Source organism: Myxine glutinosa, chromosome 4, assembly GCF_964187855.1.
Source record: "Myxine glutinosa chromosome 4, kmMyxGlut1.1, whole genome shotgun sequence".
Lineage (NCBI taxonomy): Eukaryota > Metazoa > Chordata > Myxini > Myxiniformes > Myxinidae > Myxine > Myxine glutinosa.
Window position 1 is genome coordinate 14,194,818 of NC_136264.1, and position 22,429 is coordinate 14,217,246.

General features: G+C 46.6%; 1 protein-coding gene across 1 annotated transcript in view; it reads left to right on the plus strand.

The window, feature by feature from the left end:
• Positions 1 to 328: 328 nt before the first annotated feature.
• UBE2D3 (ubiquitin conjugating enzyme E2 D3) overlaps positions 329 to 22,429 on the plus strand; it is a 78,046-nt gene continuing 55,945 nt past the window's right edge. Inside the window, exon 1 of the mRNA XM_068111920.2 lies at positions 329 to 881. Coding sequence (XP_067968021.1) covers positions 858 to 881 — 24 coding nt within the window. The 5' untranslated portion in view covers positions 329 to 857. The remainder of the gene's footprint in view (positions 882 to 22,429) is intronic.

The window sequence follows — 22,429 nt, forward strand, 5'->3', positions numbered from 1 at the left end:
CGCACCGGCTCGGCGTCTCATGTCGCATCACGAAAATAGATCCCCGCTCATTTTGAGGCGATCGAGGAAATAAAAACACTGGAAATGGTACAAAGCTCGAACAATGTTTAAACAAATGTGATATCGGTTAAAGGTGGCAAGGTTTGCTCGGAATAACTCGTGCTCATTGTCGGCTGTAAAAAATTTACTTCACAGTTCGGTGTTGGTTTTACACACTTTTGATTTATTTGACAACAAGAAGACTTTTTTCTCGGCCACAAGTGGTGACATTATGAAATAGGTCACAGCAACAAGACAAACGACAGCAAATAAAACAGCGAGGCGAAACGAAGTTATCACCCGTGATAAAGAAGAAGAAGAAATGTGAACAACAGAGATATTTGGACGAACTGTCTCAATTGATTGATTGGCAACAGGAAGTTCAAGGCAATCGAAGCGAAATTGCACTAACCGACGTCACGCGGAGCGATCTTTTTGGCACTACATTCTAAGCTGCAGTGCTGACAGGAAGCGTGCGTTTCGGCCTCTTTGTGCTAGTTGGGCCTAGTTGAGGGAGGGGGGTATCGCTTTATTCCCACAAGATAAACCCCCATTTATTTTTCCTCTTCCAGGCTGTTTGTTCTTCATCGGATCAATCCTACGATCGCTTCCTCGGTTCACGACTTGGATTTCCTTTTGTTCCACATCTTCCCATCGCGTGTTCGTCATATTCAAGTGTCGGCGTATTTTTTTTTTTATCATTATTTTGAGGCCTAACGAGGCCCACGGCCAACACTTCCCTTCGCTGTGCATATATTTCCGTCTGGACCCTCAGGCCTCTCCGAATCCGTCAACCTTACGTTCTGTTCACCTGTTCGATGGCGCTGAAAAGAATCAACAAGGTAAGACGTCCACACTGTACTGTCCACTTATTCACCACCTTCATACTCTCCCTTTGGGCCGCGAGACTATTGCACTGTACAGGTAGTGTCCACCTGCAGAGGTGCTTCCTCATCTTTTGTGTGTTCCCCTCCTTCCGTGTCAGTTCCGGCTCCTGTATCTTCCCGGCAAGTTGCTCTTCCCAAGAAAACCTGGGAATAATTCGTCCATATATACGAACATATAAACTGGGGGAATTTGTGGGGAAAAATGGTGATAAAGATTATAATTGATATTTGTTCACAATTGTGTTTTTATTGTAACTTGGCGATAATGTGTGTGGTGTTCTGAGGAACTAGGTATCGGGGATTCCCAGGTTCTCTATAAATATCCGATCCCCGAGCGTCTCTGATGTCACTTGAAAATGAAACGGAACCAGTTTGATCCGGTCTCACGTTGTTGTTACATGACGATCCCGGGTAGTGCGGCTGGTAATGATGATCCTGGGTAGTGCGGCTGGTAATGATGATCCTGGGTAGTGCGGCTGGTAATGATGATCCCGGGTAATGTGGCTGGTAAATGATGATCCCGGGTAGTGCGGCTGGTAAATGACGATCCCGGATAGTGCGGCTGGTAAATGATACCGGGTAGTGCGGCTGGTAATGATGATCCCGGGTAGTGCGGCTGGTAATGATGATCCCGGGTAGTGTGGCTGATAAATGAAGACACCAGGTAGTGTGGCTGGTAAATGATGATACTGGGTAGTGCGGCTGGTAATGATGATCCCGGGTAGTGTGGCTGATAAATGACGACACCGGGTAGTGCGGCTGGTAATGATACCAGGTAGTGCGGCTGGTAAATGATGATACCGGGTAGTGCGGCTGGTAAATGACGACTCCGGGTAGTGTGGCTGGTAAATGATGATCCCGGGTAATGTGGCTGGCAAATGACGACTCCGGGTAGTGTGGCTGATAAATGACGACACCGGGTAGTGTGGCTGGTAAATGACGATACCAGGTAGTGTGGCTGGTAAATGACGATACCAGGTAGTGTGGCTGGTAAATGATGATACCGGGTGGTGCGGCTGGTAAATGATGATACCGGGTGGTGCGGCTGGTAAATGATGATACCGGGTGGTGCGGCTGGTAAATGATGATACCGGGTGGTGCGGCTGGTAAATGATGATACCGGGTGGTGCGGCTGGTAAATGATGATACCGGGTGGTGCGGCTGGTAAATGATACCGGGTAGTGCGGCTGGTAAATGACGTTTCCGGGTAGTGCGGCTGGTAAATGACGTTTCCGGGTAGTGCGGCTGGTAAATGATGATACCGGGTGGTGCGGCTGGTAAATGATACTGGGTAGTGTGGCTGGTGAATGATACTGGGTAGTGTGGCTGGTAAATGATACTGGGTAGTGTGGCTGGTAAATGATACTGGGTAGTGTGGCTGGTAAATGATACTGGGTAGTGCGGCTGGTAAATGACGATACTGGGTAGTGTGGTTGGTAAATGACACTGGGTAGTGTGGCTGGTAAATGATACTGGGTAGTGTGGCTGGTAAATGATACCGGGTGGTGCGGCTGGTAAATGACGATACCGGGTAGTGTGGCTGGTAAATGACGATACCGGGTAGTGTGGCTGGTAAATGACGATACCGGGTCGTGTGGCTGGTAAATGACGATACCGGGTAGTGTGGCTGGTAAATGACGATACCGGGTAGTGTGGCTGGTAAATGACGATACCGGGTAGTGCGGCTGGTAAATGACGATACCGGTAGTGTGGCTGGTAAATGACGATTCCGGGTAGTGTGGCTGGTAAATGACAATACTGGGTAGTGTGGCTGGTAAATGACGATCCCGGGTAGTGTGGCTGGTAAATGACGATTCCGGGTAGTGTGGCTGGTAAATGGCGATCCCGGGTAGTGTGGCTGGTAAATGACGATTCCGGGTCATGTGGCTGTTAAATGACGATCCCGGGTAGTGTGGCTGGTAAATGACGATCCTGGGTAGTGTGGCTGGTAAATGATGATCCCGGGTCGTGTGGCTGGTAAATGACGATACTGGGTATTGCAGCTGTCCTGTTTTATCATATATAGTTGTTTATCGAGGACACTTGCAGTTCTAGTGTATAATAAGTTTTATTGACACCAAGTAAACAAAACGGTAAAAACCACGAGTGTCTTTCACTTTCGAGTATAAATAAATTCCTTCAAGATCCTCTGCCCCTGCCCTCTGTCCCCACCCTATTTGTTAGAGGGAAACCACACCAGTTATTTTGGCATTTCTAAGTGCAGGTCCTTGTGTGGCCTGAGGCTGGATGAAGACATTACTCTTTGAGAAAGAAGCAATAAGACAGAGCTGCAAGATAAAGTGAGGGTTACATAAGACAATATAGGAACACATGTGCAGTGTTTGACATTGCTGACTAAGATATTGTTACGGACGCGGTTTAGATGTTATTTACCGAGCGGTGGTATTGCCGCGACCTAACAGTTCCCCCGATTCTTCCCTTACTCACCCGATTCACCCAGACGTTGACCAAATCGCGCTATGCCAAATCAATGATGGAAAGGACACGACGACTGGGAAAGAGGAAACGACGCAAGGGGTACAGTTCTCAAGACCTCCGGAGGAGGGTATAATTACAGTGGTGGAGAAAAGGGGGTAGATTACACGGCAGAGTGAGGTAAAAGACACAGAAGAGATGGGCACTTAAATACAATCTTATCTATTCCCGGACAGACCACAGACAAACGGCACAAGGCTGACTTACACAGGGATTGATGGCAGGGAGGGACAGGTAGTTCGATGGCACAAGGTGCACCTTGGCTCGGGGACAGGATAAAGCACGGTCCAGTCCAGAAGATGCGGGGAGGCCTCACAGCGCTCGGAGGTGGTCTTGCTTGCTCCAAGCTCAGCGCGCATCTCACGTCACCTCCCTCTTCCTGCGCATGCTCAGCGGGGAGTGACACGCCCTCGGCTGGTTGGCGGAGCCCCACTGGGGCCGGTCCGCCGCTTCCATTGGGTGCGGGGGTTACCGGGCTCCGCCCTTGACGAGGAGCTGACAGGGAGCCCCTATTTGGTAACCCCGTCGAGCACATGTTCGATGGCGGCTCGTTGGGAAGGCCTGGTGCCCTTCCAACACCCCCTACCAACCAAGCCGGAGTGAGGACGCGCACTTCCCGTGCCCGCCGCTGCCGTTGCTGTTGTTGTTGTTGTTGCTGAACCGTGAGGAAGAGCTGCGGGGAGGTATTGGGAGGTCCTAAACTTCCTAACGGTGCCATACAATCACATTCTGGTGCAACGAAGGGTCAGAATTAATGGAAACGAGTCCTTAACTGACATAGACTAAGAATAACTAGCAAGATGTCCTATAGTTGTCTTACATGAGATGCGGTGAACCTGGGCACGACATTTAATGGGGGAAATAGGGGGAGGTCGGGTCTACAGAGTGTTGTTTACAGAAAATGGGACTGGGGGATTGGGGATAGTTGGGAAGTATTGAGGAAATAGGGGAATATTTACAAGCGGATATGGATGGATGCAAATCCCATATCCGCAACAATATCTTGACACTTTTGCTCCAAGATTGGGTATCCTCTGAGTACCATATACCATTGTGTTATTCCACATTGTAAAAATTTTTTTTTACAGAAACAAGTGAATAAAATAATTTATGCTAAATTAAAAAGGCAATGTAGGGATGACAAACTACAGCCAAAAAAAAATGGCCTAAACAAGATAGGGATGATGTTGGTTTGGACTCTTCGAGAGTAGCTAACAGTATTGCCATCACATAACAATCCCTACGTCACTGCCTCCACCGGAGTTGGATTTATTGAAATCCATAAATCCATTCTCAAGTTATTACGAGACAGACACAGACACGGCTCCTTTTAGAATATAGATATTGTATGTTCTCCGATCAGATCGACATGATAATGATGACGATGATTGTAAACATACATATTGTTGCGGTTTTGAGTTTTGGTAACAGTCAGTATAATAAAGGTTAAATTTCCCCTTCATAGTTAGTCACACAAGCAACATGTAGCCTCGTGATAGTGTAGTTATCTCTTAGTATTTGGGAGCTTAGTCCTTTTCCTATGTTAGTTCTGCGTTGAGTAGAGTAAGGAGAATAGGTACGACTCCTACTTTCATTGACTATACCGCCACCCTAGCCTCATGCCTCTTTGCGCTGCCTTTGATTCTTTTGGCGCGAATTAACACGAGGCAGGCCTAGGAGGATCGGGGCGGGACCGAATGAGGGCGGCAGAGAAGCTGATGGTAAGCGCGAGCCGCCAATCAGGGCTCACAGGGTGTGGCGGCAACACTGCGTCACAGGGCGTGGTTGGAAGGTTCGAGAGGTTTCGAGAAGGTTCCGGGCGTACCGATATAAGCGGTTGCGCAAAGCCCCCAGGAGGACTGACCAAGAGGGCTCGCGCATGGTGAGCAGTTGAGTAAGGACTGACGAGGAGGACTCGCGAGCAGCTGGATTGAAGAAAGCAGTAAGAGGACTGAGTTGGCATTGAGTGGAGGAAGACGCGCCTGAACCAGGATACGCGCTCATATGAAAGCAACGCTCGGTTGAGCTTGAAGCCGAGCCACGTATTGTGCATTGAGTTATGCGAGTAATAACGGGCTGTGTAACCGCCAGCCGCGCTGAGAGACGCGTACGTTTTCCTTCCTACCTCATCGGCTGCCTTTTGTTCGGGCGACGCGCTACGAGGATCCTTCCACCACCTGCTTGCCGCCTTCGCGGGACGTGCGGGGACCGTGGAGAGCCGGACGGGGCCGTTCCTGGACGACCACGTCGACGCAGTTGGCCTGAACATCAACCTGCCTGCAATCCCCTGTGTGAGTGTGATGGGCCCGAGTCTGGGTTTTAAGAATATTACTGCTTAAGTGCTGCTCTGTGTCTCTGTGTCTCTGCGTCTACCGATCATTGTACATACGTGTGGGAATAATAATTAAACCTGTGTTCTTCCTTTCCATTCGGTGTTGGCTTAGCCTGGTGTTGGCTTAGCGGTTAGGGTGCCGGCTTGGGATCCCAGGATCCTGGGTTCGAATCCCGGTCGATCGCTGAATTAATGCCAGGGGGGTTGACTCAGCCTGTCATCCTTCCGAGGTCGGCAAATTGAGTACCAGCTTGCTGGGATGAATGATCACGGTGTGTACCCCTATTTAGAATAGGTACACCGTATCCCTGCGCATCGTGAGAGCGTGACCAAGGGTTGGCGTCAGGAAGGGCATCCGGCCATAAAAACATTGCCTCAAACAGAGAACCATGATTGTCATGGGGCCCGCAAGGGTAACCCCCGCTCTCGCGGGGAAAATGGCCTTAAAACGATCATTCATTCATTCATTCATTCTTCCTTTCCATTCGATCGTTCTCGTGATTTCCTCATTGGCTAAGCGTGGTACGAGTAGAACCGCTCTAATCGGGGTCCAATATTTAACGGTGACTGCACGGACCATGTGGTACTCAATCTGCTCGGTGTACCCAAATCACACGTGGCTCGTGCGAGGCTTGTTTCCCCGTTTCCGTGGTGGCGCAGGGATTTAGGTACGAGCGAGGATTGTCCCGAAACCCTACCTTGCGTTTGTCCGGAAGAGGCGTTTCACGTCCTCGGTTCCGCCAAGCCCAGAAAGAACAAGGGGCTTAATCCCCCTTTGGTAAGGGTGAGAAGGGCGGCGGAGAACCGTAACTATGTATGTATGTATGTATGTATGTATGTATGTATGTATGCCCGGGTTCCAAATATGTAGAAAGTAAATGACTTGACTGAAAGCAAGTTGTTATGTAGTTCATGTTGTATGTAATTATATACACATAACATAAGAACTTGCTATACGTTAAGTCATTTAAGTTAAAAAAGAGTGAGTGAGTTGGTGATTTAGGTCCAAGTTCAATCCATTTAGGGACTATATCTCAGAATGGGCTACATTTGGTGCCTTCACAAATGTTTGCCGCTGCTGGGATTGGAACGCGGATCGTCTGCGTGGCAAGCAAGCACATGATCCACTGGGCCACCAGCGCTGCCTCGGTAAAATATTAACAGACGTGTTTTAGTCAGAAAGAGCTCTGGGGTAGACAACATTTCTTGTTCTGCCGTTTGGTGCTCTGATGAAAAGATGTGTGCTTGCCCCAACACGTGAGCATGCAATGTAGAGTTGACCATGAGAGAAACATGGACTTGTCAGTTCAACTCCAGCAACCTTGAGAGACTGTCCCTGAGACCTGTTGATGGTCATAGCAAATGATAGTCTCACTGGAAACGGAAGGCACTTGAACTGAAATGGCATATCTGTTGGGATGATGGGAATCCGTGGAATAAAAACATTCTCTCCCTTGGCACAACCAGTCATAATGGTGGCTTCGATCACATGGGGCATAAGAGTTTTGACAGCGAGTCTTGTACCGTTAGAGTTTTGGTGCATCCAAATTTCGTTGCAACATTCCCACTTTCAGTGAATGATGATGCGAAACATCCTGATGTTTCCATCCTGATGGAAAAGACAAATGATGAATTGCGAAAGATGATGGGAATATTGCCTGTGATTGATGCTGTGAAGAGGAACAGGTTGAGATGGTTTGGTCATGTATTGAGGAAGGATGAAAGTGACTGGTTGAGAAGAGTGATGGAAGTTAATGTAGAAGGAAGTAGAGGACGGGGAAGACCGAGAAAGACTTGGCTAAAGATGGTGGAAGAAGAAATGCGGGCAAGGGGGTTAACAAGGAGAGATGCAGAAAACAGGGCAAAATGGAGAAGATTGTCATGGGGACCGCAAGGCTAACCCCCACTCTAGCAGGGAACATGGCCTTAAAATGCATGTTGTGTTGTTGTTGTATTCCCACTTTCAGTGGGGCTCCCACTTTCAGTTACCAAGAGTGGTTCATTTTGGTGGACATATTGTTGCAGCTGTTGAATGTCATGGGTGGTTGCCTGAAGCATCACTCGACTGAGAATTGCAGGTTCAGACAGAGTGCAGGTTTGGGTTTTTTGACTCTTGTTGTGCTTGATACACTAGATACAGTATGTCTTCTGTCATGCTGTCCTGGTGATTATGCCAAAGTTGCTCAGGATTGGATGGTGAACAGGCACAGATAATGATAACAAAGAGGCTTCTCATCTTGCTTGGAGAATGCGAGACTGCAGCCTCTTCCAAGGTACTATTCCAGTGTGCATCATCTTCCAAGAGACCTCTTCTCAGGCAAGCTTCACGGTATGTTGCACAGACATATCCAGCAACTGTCTTGAGATCCTGGAATGATGTTGGACCATGAATGTTGTGCAGGAGGAGTCTGAGATAAAAACACTCAGAGTTTCTGGGATGAACAGGGTAGACACGACCTACCACTTGACTGGATCTGACGTGAGGGTGTCCAGGGATTGTTGCACCTTGCTTTCTTGGCTGAAATGCCTTTTTCCCTTCTTGCCAGGTGTAATATCTGGGCACTTCACAGTGGAGAAGACTTCTAGCAAAGGAATCCTGTTTGCACAAATCAAAGAATGCAGTTAGTTTGGTCCTAGGTGGCTGCTGGGCTCGCTGCAGCGCGGTTTCTTCTGTGAAGTAAACTCTTTCCCCATTTTCCAAATGGATCTAAAGATACATAACACTGGGGTGGCGTTCATGAATGGGAAAGTTGAGAATACGCCACACAGCCTCATTACTGCTGATGTAACGACCCATCGGATATGCTGATACCTCATCATTTTTGGTTTCCTCTCTCTGCAGACCAAAGACTGCCTGATCAGTACCTTTGTTGACATACTTCAAGACATACTTGATAGACTTGACTGAGTAGCATGCTTCAACATTGATGTGTGATTTGAAGATGCGTGAAAGGAGAGGGTTGAAGGGCACCACCCACTGGTTGTCAATGACAATTTCTTGTTGTTTCACTCTGAGAGTGGTGGTGGTGAAGCCCCCATCACCTGGCTTTCTTCTTCTGTACAAAGGATATCCATCCTGATCTGTCTGAGTTTCTGTAAGAAGAGGTCTGGGGTATCGTTTTGTGCATTTTCCCGCTTTCATGCAAGGAGAATGGGTGTTGATGTGACCACAGGGACCATGGAGCATGTGCTTCACCACTACTTCGTGCAATACTTTGTCCTCGGTAGGATTTGGAATCTCTGCACTGATTATATCATTGACCTGAGCTGGACGAATCTTATCCTTAAGCCAGACCAAAATGTGGATGTGTGGCAATCCATGCTTTTGCCATTCAATGGAGTACATGTAACATCTGCAATCTCCAAAAACAGCAGCTTTTGTGATGAGATTCATAAGTGAAATACTGTAACCTTCTGGCGAAACACTCTGGCAAGAAGATCATGCCTGTCTGACCAAGCATAAGTTCTGCTGTGATCTCGGGCCATGTAGGATTGCAGGTAAAAGTGATAAACAGATCAGGTATACCATAGTAGCGAACATAAGTCATGGCATCCTGTGTGTACTCATGCATGTAGCGAGGACCCCCTGTGAAGGAAGAGGGAAGAATAACCAACTGTCCAACATTGGCAGCATGGCCATCATTTGCAATTCAGCATCTCCAAGGTGAACAGATCTTTCAACTCTTAATCTCTTCTGGTTGTGTCTGATGTAGCACAATCGCTCAGACTCAATCTTGGCATACATGTCAACAATGAATTGGTGGAAGAGCTGACCATATCGCAAAATATGACTGTCCATTTGTCTGACTATAATTCGGTAGGAATAGAAGTCATTGGCAGACACCTTTTTCCATCATGTCTTTGGTGTTCAAAGTGATATCCATCCTCACCTTTCCAGAATATGAGAGGATACTGCAAGGCATCATAGGCCTTATTGTCCCCCGTCGCACAGCGGAGCGAAAGGGGGCTATGGTTTTCCCCTCCGTCCGTGTGTCTGTCCGTCCGTCCGTCCGTCTGTGCATGCGTGCGTAAGCGAAGGACCGCATTCGAATTTGGTGTGTGCGTGCAACCCACGTCAAAATCCAAGATGGCCGCCGCCATGTATGTCTGATGCCATGTATGTCTGAACCTTGTGAGATGAATATCTTGAAAAATAAGCGAAGTACCAACTTCTAATCTGGTGTGTGGGTGTATCTAGGCATAAGGAAGAACGCTATTGAAAATTGGGTCGCCACGTCAAAATACAAGATGGCCACCACCATATATATGTCTGAACCTTGTGAGCGAAATATCTCGAAAAATAAGCGAAGTACCAACTTCTAATCTGGTGTGTGGCTGTATCTAGGCACAAGAAAGAACGCTGTTTAAAATTGGGTCGCCACGTCAAAATCCAAGATGGCCACCGCCATGTATGTCTGAACCTTGTGAGATGAATATCTTGAAAAATAAGCGAAGTACCAACTTCTAATTTGGTGTGTGGGTGTATCGAGGCATAAGGAATAACGCTATTGTAAATTGGGTCGCCACGTCAAAATCCAAGATGGCCGCCACCATATATATTTCTGAACTTTGTGAGTGAAATATCTTGAAAAATAAGCAAAGTACCAACTTCTAATCTGGTGTTTGGGTGTATCTAGGCACAAGGAAGAAGGCTATTGAAAATTGGGGTGCCACGTCAAAATCCAAGATGGCCACCGCCATGTATGTCTGAACCTTGTGAGCGGAATATCTTGAAAAATAAGCGAAGTACCAACTTCTAATCTGGTGTGTGGGTGTATCGAGGCATAAGGAAGAATGCTTTTGAAAATTGGGTCGCCACGTCAAAATCTAAGATGGCTGCCTCCATGGATGTCTGAACCTTGTGAGCGAAATATCATATCATATCATAGCATGTTTTCTGCGTCTTCCACTTTGTCAACTCACATCACTTCACCGACGGGGGACCTAGGCGTAACGCTTGTTAGTTTCAGAAATACGAATCAGTTTGTCATCTTGATGTTGGAGAATGATGTCTCGCCGATTGAATTATTGTCCAGATATGAGGACAGCCACATCCGAAACAGTAGGAGCATTAAAGCACCGTGGATGCTGTCCTGTTGGAGTTCTGTCAGCATGGATGATTACTTTCCAGTTTGGCTGTGTTAGATTATGCAAAGTAGTGCGAAAACTCTTAACATAATTTTTATGAGCATGGAGCATCTGCTGAAGGGCCAGCACAATTTCCTCTCTGACAGTTGTAATATTTCTGCAGCGCTGCTGTACCTGCTGCTGCTGATCACCCAGGAAACAAGTGAATCCTCTTGGATTGCGCTGAGGTTCGGGCATGGAATTTCTAGGAGGAAGTATAATTTGTATGCAATGAAAGTACATGTAATATGGGATCGAGTAAGATCGAGTAAGCTTCACCAGTGCGCGTGCGCGAATTTACGTCACGTCGGCAGCGAGAAGGCGTTCCCCAACACGAACCAATCAGGAACTGCCACGCCCACTTATATGATCTCAGAATTCCTGTGACAGGAATTAGCGTTACACTGGCTGGAAGTCATTCGCTAGAGGCGCTTCCTCAGCGCCAATAAATTTGAAGAAACATTGGGTCTTCATTAGGTAAGGGCAAAAGTGAACCAGCCAAATGGTAAACCTGTCCCTGAACCTTAAAAGTTGGCATCCATCCTTGTTGCTGCACAATGCTTGTAGTACCAAATGAGGTCATTTGAAAGCAGGAGTTGTACTTTCGTATGTTTGCCAAGAAATGGTGGGAGTCTCTGCTGCTGCCAGCTAAAAGTGACTTTAGTGGTTCAGGTGGTTCTGTGAGGGGTGGGAGGAGCACTTTGCCTCCAGCACAACACATTCCAGGTGATTCAGCCTTCCACTTCTTTGCTCTACGGCAGGGGTCGGCAACCTTTTTGACATGAAGTGCCAGTTTGAAATGTTCTTGTTAATTAGTGTGCCATATCAACATTAAAGGGCCACACACAGAAAATCATGTTTGGTTTAATTAATAGATATTGCTTCACTTAACACTTAATCGTCCGTTTTTTTGAATAAATATCACTCGATTGGCCCCGGCCACCCAAAAAACGGCGATTTGATTGCTCATGTGACTGGCTACGTCATCGAGGGAATTTTTGTTGCTGCTGGTAGTTTTTAGCTGGTAGTGGAGTCCCGCCCCTAAAATCGTGATGTTCATTCATGATGTCACCTGTGTGATGTAATCGAGGGAAAGGTTTCTCAGCACGTAATGATAACTGCCTGACCAAGAATCTTCTGATAGTCAAAATCATAATTAAAAACTACCAGCAGCAACAAAAATTCCCTCGATGACGTAGCTAGTCACATGAGCAATCAAATCGCCGTTTTTTGGGTGGCGGGGGCCAATCGAGTGATATTTATTCAAAAAAAAGGACGATTAAGTGTTAAGTGAAGCAATATCTATTAATTAAACCAAACATGATTTTCTGTGTCTGTGGCCCTTACATTAAGTTTAATTTTGACACCACATCAAAAAAATATTTCCAACAGACATGGAATTTTATTCCATCCATATCGGCTACATGCATAGCAACAACATTTTAAAGAAACATTTACCGAACATCTACCGAACCTGAACCGCTTCACTGCAATTCCTGTGGGAAATGTGAGCGGGAGGCCGTACCGACGTACCGTCAATCAAACTAAACAAGCATTCTGAGTATTGCGCTGCAATACATGTCCCCTACCGGCATTGGGTAGCACTGTCATAGAAGACAGCATTATGACTCACCGCACTCCAAATTATAGTCCAGAAAACTGTTGGGGAAATTCCCAAAGTTCAAAGTGCCATAACTTTGTCAAAAATGATCGAAACGTCGTGAAGTTGGAACTTGATCTGTAACTTGTCATTCGTGCTGTCAACCGATCCGAGACCGGGACGAAATCCCGGCAGTTTCGGCTTTCGAGACGGTCTCGGGACGGTCCCGAGATAAATTGACTGACGCAATTTCTCGGTAAAAAAAATCCCGGTTAAAATTCCAACTTCTTGCAGATATTTTCCATAATAGAGGCATTTATTGAGCCTTGGTTTCATTACTCTGCTTCTGCACAAGCATCATTTTTCGCAAGTGCAGCTGAACTGACACAAACGATGATAGATAAAGTAAACTCACTGTTCCAGGATTTTCCCCTTGTCAACAAACAATGCACTGCAAACATGCCGCTGCGCGATCGCAATGACCCGCCGCTGCGGCTCAACTTCAGCTGAGATTTATGGGCTGTGGCTGGCGCGGCGAAGCGAAAAATACTTTGATAACGAGGGGGGAAAAAGAAAAACAAATCCCGCCCGACCGGGAGCTGGGCAGTATCTCGGCACAGGTTGTTGAAGCCTAGCGAGCGAGTAAATAATTCGACTCGTAAATAGTTGGTACTTTCAAATAATTGACGTTGGTTGAGATTTATTTCAAATCCCACATAATGTGTTGATGACTTGATGTTTACAGTTTGTCGTTTTTCATTGCTGTACATAACTTAAGTCATATTTATAAGCCTATAATGCATTTCGGATTGTACACGTAATATATAAAGTACACTATTTCCTGACATCGCTTTTCACTCTGCTTTATGTTGTCATTATCCATCGTGTTAGACTGAAAAAATGAGTTTAATGTTCGTTTTGTATGAATTAACTTCAAGATCCCAGAATGAGTTCACATTCAAACTTTTCAATGGCTTTTTTAGTTAATTTGTTTCTATCTTGGCGTTTAAGATAACGAATATGATAAGACAGCATGGCGATAACAATTGTGAAGATAAGGACTCGGGCCTCGGGAGGGGGGGGGTTTGGTTTGACGGTTTGAATGTGAAAGTATTTTGGTTATCTTATCTCCACTTTAGGCCTGATAAGTTGATTATGTTTACTTTAGTCAGAGTCAAAATAAGGAGGGCGGGGGGGGTGTGATCACTACACCGCCTGCTTTATAATTTACTAGCAGAAGTACCCGGCATTGCCGGGCGGGGGAGGGGAGGGGAACTGGGGGGGAGTGAGCCCCTTGGCAAAGCGAGCGATTTTTTTTTTTGTCATAGCGGCATAGCGTTCATAGCGTTATAGCGTCATCACGTGATCGCTCTGAGTGAATCAGCGCCCACCTGCTCTGATGCCGTTGATTCCGTGCGCTGAAATGCGCTGAGGTAAATATGAATAAAAAATATGGATCGTCAAATATTTTGAGTTCGGCCATGTTCGTCCCAGGCTCAATGGCTATGTCTGTGCCAAATATCAAGTACGTCAGCCTCTCCGTTTAGGATAACTTGGGTGCCTTATCAGTCGACAATTGTTAAAACACGTGAACATTCGATGAAAGGCGTTATTTAGCGTTATTAGTTTCAATTTCTGGAATAAGGGGTCGGTATATTCGATCCGTCCACCGAACGGCTATCAACGGGTTGAACAAAAAATTGTACATTCCGATTTGAGTTGAGGCACGCAACGCTGCGTCATTATAGCCCGCTTAACGGAACTATTAAAAAAAAAAGTAACATGTGCGCAGCAGCAGGACGCGGCAACTATTGAACTATCATGAATATCGAACGGTCGTACGTGTACGCGCGCGAGCTACGAGAACGCTTGACATGCCCGATCACAACTCACAAAATGATAATGAAACTCCAACCGGGACTCGAATATGCCTGGGCAGAAACATTTTCTCCCCTCTCTGACATTCCGAGCAAGAAACTACACGACAATACAAACTGTAATGAGATAACCCGGTCCCGGTGAGATAATTCAACAAAACTTTCGTGGAAGATATACATGTTATTGTTATTAGGCTTCATCGGGGATTCACGATGAATGGGTTGCTAAACTTACGGGTAGTGGGACGTGCGTCAGGTCGGTGAGCACGCTATATTGAACGCTTAGCGTTAGCGGTGGCCGATCATCTGCATGTAGGCGGTGTATTTTATTTCATCCCGGTAAATGGAAGCTAAGTCGGAATTTAAGTACTCAACATCAGAAATGAATTTTTTTCATTGTTGTTTATATATTGTAATGAAATTCCATTATTTTTGAAGCCTTACTTTTTTATGTATTACTTTGTCAGGAACCGAGCTGACCCGAGATCCCGTTATGAAAATTGAAAATTTATCGAGACGGTTCCGAGACGGGATTTTGAATCTAGCTAACAGCACCACTTGTCATGACAAAACCATGTACCAAGTTTGAAATCATTAGCATTAAGAGTTTAGAAAAAAAAGTCCGGAAAGCTGTTCTTTGCGTGACAGACTGACGGATCGACAGACTGACAGACTGACTGACTGACAGACTGACAGACGGAGGGACGGAGTGCAAACCTATAGTCCCCTACGGTGTACACCGGTAGGGGACTAATAAGACAGGCCGCGTGTTACGAGAAAAACTACTACCCCCATTTTCCTTACTTACCACCCCATAAAAAACTCAAAATAATGACGAGATCAATATTAAAACGCAGAAGGCAGCCTGAATGATAACAAAGAGTGGAGATGCAACCGCTGACCACCGGATGTTAACAGCACAGCCGCTCTTACAGCACCTCAGGTTGCCGCGAACAGCATATCGGAAGGCACCAAGTCTGCATCTCCTGTATTATATCTGCGATTATTATACAATTCAGAATAATGATGATTAATAATATTAAAACTCAGAAACCAGTCCAAATAATAACAAGTGAATCCTCTTGGATTGCGCTGAGGTTCGGGCATGGAATTTCTAGGAGGAAGTATAATTTGTATGCAATGAAAGTACATGTAATATGGGATCGAGTAAGATCGAGTAAGCTTCACCAGTGCGCGTGCGCGAATTTACGTCACGTCGGCAGCGAGAAGGGGTTCCCCAACACGAACCAATCAGGAACTGCCACGTCACACTTATATGATCTCAGAATTCCTGTGACAGGAATTCGCGTTACACTGGCTGGAAGTCATTCGCTAGAGGCGCTTCCTCAGCGCTAATAATGAGTGGAGATGCAGCCTCGGACCATCTGCTGTGAACAACACCACTGTTCTTACAGCACATCCGGTTGCCGCGAATATTGTGTTTGAATGCGCCAGGCCGGCATCTCATGTTGTGCATCTTTGATTATTATTCCAGTAATAGAATTTGGAATTGGAATGGTGACTCTGCTCTGATCCATCTACCTCATCACCCTGCACAATCACACCGGAATACTGTTATAGTGCAACACGTGCAACAGCCAATGGCTGTTCAATAGGTGATTTGGCATGCAGCGGAGAGGGCACTGCTTTCGCCAGTATGCCAATGACTACTCTGCCGCGTGCCAATGGTGGCACGCGTGCCTAAGGTTGCCGACCCCTGCTCTATGGTGTTTACAGATGACATACATTCCAACAATGTGAACAATAGAATCACCTTCATAGTTGATGGAGGAGTCATATTGAAAGGCAGCAAGCCTCTTGTTCTGCCACTTGCTTGCTCTCACTGCTGTCTGCCTGGTGCGGTGTGCATCAAGTCGTGCTCATCTGGACCGGAGTTTCTGCTGCCCTGGCTGCTGAATGTCTGGCTAAATCAGCCGCTTTTCTATAAGTTGCCTGGGCCGGAGTTTCTGCAGCCCTGAGTGCTGTCTGCCTGGTCTGCTGTGCAGCAATTCGCGCTTGTGTTTGAGCAGGAGTTTGAGCTGATCTCAGTTGTGCCTGTCTGGCTCGCTGGGCTGCAAGTCGAGCTTCTCTCTCTGTTGAGGACTCTCTTTGTCTCTTTTGTTGTACTTGTATTGCATGTGCATCTGCATTTGCAGAACGTTGCCTCTTAGGTCCCATTTACGAAGTTACTGAGAAGTGATTGTCTGTAAGAAAGGAGAAAAACACAAATGTATTGAAACGTTAGTGTTGAGTAGTATATGACACCACTGAGTGAAGAATAATTAATATCCGTATGGACTGAAAAACATACGTTAGTGTTGAGTAGTATATGACACCACTGAGTGAAAAACAATATGCGTATTGACTGAAAAACATACACATATAACTATATCTTACCTTTTGTACTGAAAATACCAGTATTTGTAAACATTATTGCAAATGGCTGTGAACAATCGCCTTCTGAAACATCCCATGAGAGAGTATTCTAGGATGAAATAGCTTTGATTTGGAGGCAGTGCAGAAATGTCAAATTTGGTCCCCGGGGGGTGTGGGTGTGGGTGGGGGCCGTCGTTTTTTTTTTGTTCATCAGTGATTCTGTGGTGCATGGGGACCCTCGTGCCAAATTTGGTGAAGATCCGTTGAGAAATGGCAAATTTGGTCGTGGGGGGCGGTGGAATCTTTTGGTTCATCAGCGATTCTGTGGTGCATAGGGACTCCCGTGTCAAATTTGGTGAAGATCCGTTGAGAAATGGCAAATTTGGTCGGGGGGGTGGGGGGCGGTGGAATTTTTTGGTTCATCAGTGATTCTGTGGTGCATAGGGACCCCCGTCCCAAATCTGGTGAAGATCCGTTGAGAAATGGCAAATTTGGTCCCGGGGGGGGGGGGGGGGGTGGGGGTTGTGGAAGATCTGATGATTATTATGATGATGATCTGGTGGGGGGCAGTGATTCTGTGGTGCATAAGGACCCCCGTGCCAAATTTGGTGAAGATCCGTTGAGAAATGGCGACGCTGCTTCAGAACAAACAAACAGACAACCTTTCACGCTTATAATATTGACATATATTGTTGCGGATCTCCTGGTCGGCCTTTCCCCTTACCAAGGGGGGGTTAGTCCCCTTGCCTTTGACGAGCCGACGGGATCCGGGGCTATGACGTTCCTTCCGGACGGCGTTAAATAGGGTTGTAGGCCGAGTTCCTATTACCTAAGTACCAACGCTGCCGAGGAAGCAAGGAAATGAGCCTCGCCCGAATCACGGTTATAGGTGGAAACGCCGAGCGGTAGCGAACCGCGACCCGAGCCGTTAACAATGACGAAACCCGATCCGAGCAGTTCTGATCGTGCCACGCTTACACAATGGAGGAAATCACTGATACGGTCGAATCAGGAAGAAACAAGGAATAACAATTGGTTTATTACACTATGTACAATGAGAAGAAGAAGAACACACAGTGCAGCCTTACACAGTCTTATGCTTATCCCAGGACACGGGCCCGTTTCACACTCAGACACTCACACGGGGTTGTAGATGGTCAGGTTGATGGTCCAGGGATGGCGTCCAGGCAGTTCGCTCCGGTCCCCGACTCGCACCGCGAAGAAGATGGTCATGGCGGCAGAAGCTCCCCGCGGGTCGTTGGCGCGGATCGGACAATTATTGGGCGAACGGTAAGGCTGGCAGGGCGATTACTTGCGACCACGGTCGCGTACGTAATAGATGAACTGGCGCTATATGCGCTCCCCAATACAAGTTCATAGGTGCTCCCAATACAAGTTCAATGGCAAGCGCCTCTCCCGCAGAAGGCTTCTCACAGAGTGCAAATCGGGCAAGTCCTCTTGCAGTGCGCTCTCCCAACAAGTCCTTTTACCGCAAGCTCACTCTTTAAGTCCTCATACAACGATTCTTTCGCACGAGTCCTGCATAAGTCCTTTCGCATGAGTCCTCCCGCATCAATTCTTTCGCACGAGTCGTCCTTAAGGGCTATGTGCGTGCGCTTATATAGGCACGCCCTTACCATGCCCCTCACGCCATGCCCTTCGAGCCCTGATTGGTTATGGCTCTTACCGTTGCTGTCTCCGCCGCTCCAACCTCGATGCCGCGCTCCTCCCTCTCTCAGGCGTACCTCGTGTCCCTTGACTAGTGAGCATTCTAATGCGAGGTGCAATAGCCAAAATGTGGCGTGGGATGGATTCTGCCCAACGAGGTAGATTTGGAGGGTGGAGGCAAAATTAACGCGGCCTATCTTATTTCTTTTACACAACGCAGATGATACGAGGGAAATGGCCTTATCCTCACACATACTATGACATAACTAATGTTCTAGGGGGCCTACGTGTTGCTTTTTTTTTTTTTTTTTTTTTTTTTTTTTTGTATACAAGATCGAGGCTCGTGAAAGAGCTAACATTAATCGCACAAAAAGTCAAACCAACACACAAAACAAAAAATAAGGGAGCGGCAGACAAGATGGGGAGAGAGGGGGAAGGACACAAACACAACATTTGAGAGCAGGGACAACGGGAGAAATGTGGGAGGGCGAGGGCTTTGGGGGAGGTGGGAGAGGTATAAAACATATGAACACTGCAAGGACTTCCAGGAAAGAAGTTGGAATTTCCAAAAAGTGGATCTGGGGTGAAATTAGCGGGTGTAAAAGATCAAGGTTTTGGATGGGGGAAGATAAGAGATGGTGGTGAACAGCTGTTTTAAAGACCTGGAGGGAGGAGTGGGATTGAAGAGAGTGAGGGAGCTTGTTCCAGAGGCGGGAGAAAAGGGGAATGAAAGGGTGAAGGTGAGCAGAGAGCCGAGATTTTGGCAGTTTAACCACAAGAGGGTTGCTGGCAGATCTTGTGTGACCTGGAGGAATATTTGGGGGCAGAGCACAGAGAGAGCTGGTGGAGCAAGGCCGGAGAGGAGTCGGTAGAAGAAAGAAAGACCACCAACCTGCCTGCGGTGAGTGAGTGAAAGGCCCTCGGAGTTAACTTAATCGCAGGAGATTCCAATTATTCTGAAAGCTTTGGTTCCAACAGCGTGAAGCCGAGCTAGGTATGAGGCAGGAGCACCAGCCCAGAGGGGGGGGGAACAGTATTCCATTGAGCTGCAGATGAAAGTCTTGTATGTGGTGAGGAGCTCAGGTGTGCCAAGGAAGGACTTCGCACGACGGAGGATGCCCAGTCGGCGACTGGCTTTGGAGGCCAGCTTGGAAATGTGGTTTTCCCAAGAAAGATCATGGCAGATAGTGAGACCCAAAAGCTTGAGTGACAGAACTTCTTGGAGAGGATTGTTGAGAAAGTAGATGGGAGGGTTTTTCCAGTCGGTCCTTTCAGAGAGACATTGTAAGAGTGTGCGATTTGTCAGGATTGAAAGACATGTTCCACTTGTTTGACCAGTCTGTGATTTTTTTTTTCCAGGTCTGCAGATTGAGGAGGCTGCAGACTGCCGATCTGAGGGATGAGGAATGGAGCGACAGATAGTGGAGTCATCAGCAAAGAGATAGAGAGGATTTTCCAGAGAGTCGGAGATATCATTGATGAAGACCAGAAATAGCACAGGGCCCAGAACACTATCTTGGGGAACTCCAGCCTGAACAGGAAGGGGAGATGAGAGAAATCCATTCAGGGCCACACGTTGACTACGACCAGAGAGGAAGTCCGCAAGCCAAGCGTGGAGATTTCCATGGATACCATAGGAGGAGAGTTTGGTGAGCAGAGCAGGGTGCCAGACCGTATCGAAGGCACGTGAAATGTCAAGGGAGACAGCTCTAATTTCCTGTTTGGTGTTGAGGACCTCCATCCATTGTTGAGAAAGCAGTCTGAACCTTGTGAGTGAAATATGTTGAAAAATAAGCGAAGTACCAACTTCTAATCAGGTGTGTGGGTGTATCTACGCATAAGGAAGAACTCTATTGAAAATTGGGTCGCCATGTCAAAATCCAATATGGCCGCCGCCATGTACGTCTGAACCTTGTGAGCGGAATATCCTGAAAAATAAGCGAAGTACCAACTTCTAGTCTGGTGTGTGGGTGTATCCAGGCATAAGGAAGAACGCTATTGAAAATTGGGTCGCCACATCAAAATCCAAGATGGCCGCCACCATATATATGTCTGAACCTTGTGAGTGAAATATCTTGGAAAAATAAACGAACTACTAACTTCTAATCTGGTGTGTGGGTGTATCTTCGCATGAGGGAGAACGCTATTGAAAATTGGGTCGCCACATCAAAATCCAAGATGGCCGCCACCATATATATGTCTGAACCTTGTGAGTGAAATATCTTGGAAAAATAAACGAACTACTAACTTCTAATCTGGTGTGTGGGTGTATCTTCGCATGAGGGAGAACGCTATTGAAAATTGGGTCACGACATCAAAATCCAAGATGGCCACCTTGCGTCTTCCACTTTGTCAACTCAAATCACTTCACTGACAGGGGACCTAGGCGTAACGCTTGTTATTATAAAAAAAATTCCTCCTTCAATTTTCCTCCTTTCCTTTCCTCCTCCAATTTTTTTCCTCCTTCAGAATTTTTTTTTCCTCCTTCCCTCCCCTCCCTCCCCCAAAACGGAGGGGCCTGTCATAGCCATCCCACCCCCCAAAATATGCATATGTCGTATATATTTCCCCTTTCCCCTCACCTCCCTCTCCCCACCCTACCTGCAGCGCTGGGTACTCCTGCTAATTGTAGATATACTATCCGAAGCTTTAAGGCGGGTTTAAAAAAATTTCATACACTGAAGTGGGAACGTTACCAAGAACTGAACTGCTGGGCGGAATGAGGTGGAATTTTTTTTTTTTAATACACGGTGCAATCGTGGGTTTTGGTAGTTAATTTGTTTTTAATAGTGGACTTGGTGTTCAAAGTGGGGGCAAGACCCCAATTTTTCTGGATGCATATCATATGCTGTCAGCACACTCACCTCTAATTTGTCTTGTCTGGATTTGAATCCTGACCCAGTTATAAACTGTCATCCTGGTGTTACACCTTGGATGGACGTTAATCTGGGTGCCCCTTGTGCGGCTTTAGTTTATGGATGTTGAGATCTTACGGTACTCTTCGTGAAGAGTAAGTGAGCTAACGATGGCACCCTGAACAAATTATCGCTGGCACAAAAGATTTACAAGATACTTTTGGTAAATAATCATGTACCCCTTAACAGCTTTGTAAATTAATTCCTTCCCCTCCTCCCCACTTGTGGCAGCCATCTTGTTTGGAATTGTTGTGAAACTCGTGTTAAAGTTGCCTGATGCCACACTGTATCACTCATTTACTCATGACTGTTCCTCAGGTCAGGAGAAATATCCTACTCGGTTACTTCGTATTTGAGTTATAATGTTTGGGTGACATCGAGTTCAGTACTCTGAATTGTTGCCGACCTTTCTTTTGAAAACAGAATAGTCGTTCCTGTAATAAAGCAAAGGTACATTGCGTTTCTAGAAATAAACTAGGTACATTGAAACACAACAAAACTTTTGAAACCGAAGCAATTGCTTGATACAGTAGATCTTTTCATTTCAACAAATCTTTTCAGCCATTTTAAATACAGTATCCGAACATGTAACTATCAGTCTCAGTTAAACCATTTTCTCCACAGCCATAATCTGCTCCAATCTTCAGGTCAAGGCAAACGCCATTGACGCCGCCACGTTCCTTCTTGTCAGCATAGATTTGCATGTGTGAGAACAGGCCAATGACTGATCTTTTTCTGCAGCAGTTAAAATGGATCTTGAAGAATATTTGGAGAGCTTGAAATGCTTTTTTCTTTTGTCAGACCTACATCTGAATTGAATGTTCTAGAAATATTTACTCTTATCTTCCAAAGTATTGTTACGGATCTCGGAGTACGGCACTCCCGTTAGCAAGGGGGGGGGGGTTAATTCCCTTGTCTTGTTAAGCTGGCCGTCTCCGGTCCTGGAACTATCCCGCTCCTTTGTGGGGTGAGATTGGCCAGGGTGATTGGTCAACGGGTTCCCAAATACCTTCACCAATCTCTCCGCAAAGCAGGGAGATGATTCCCTGCTCGAACCGCGGATGAGATGGTAATTGCCGAGCGGTTTCGCAATCCGAGCCGTTAACAAAAGG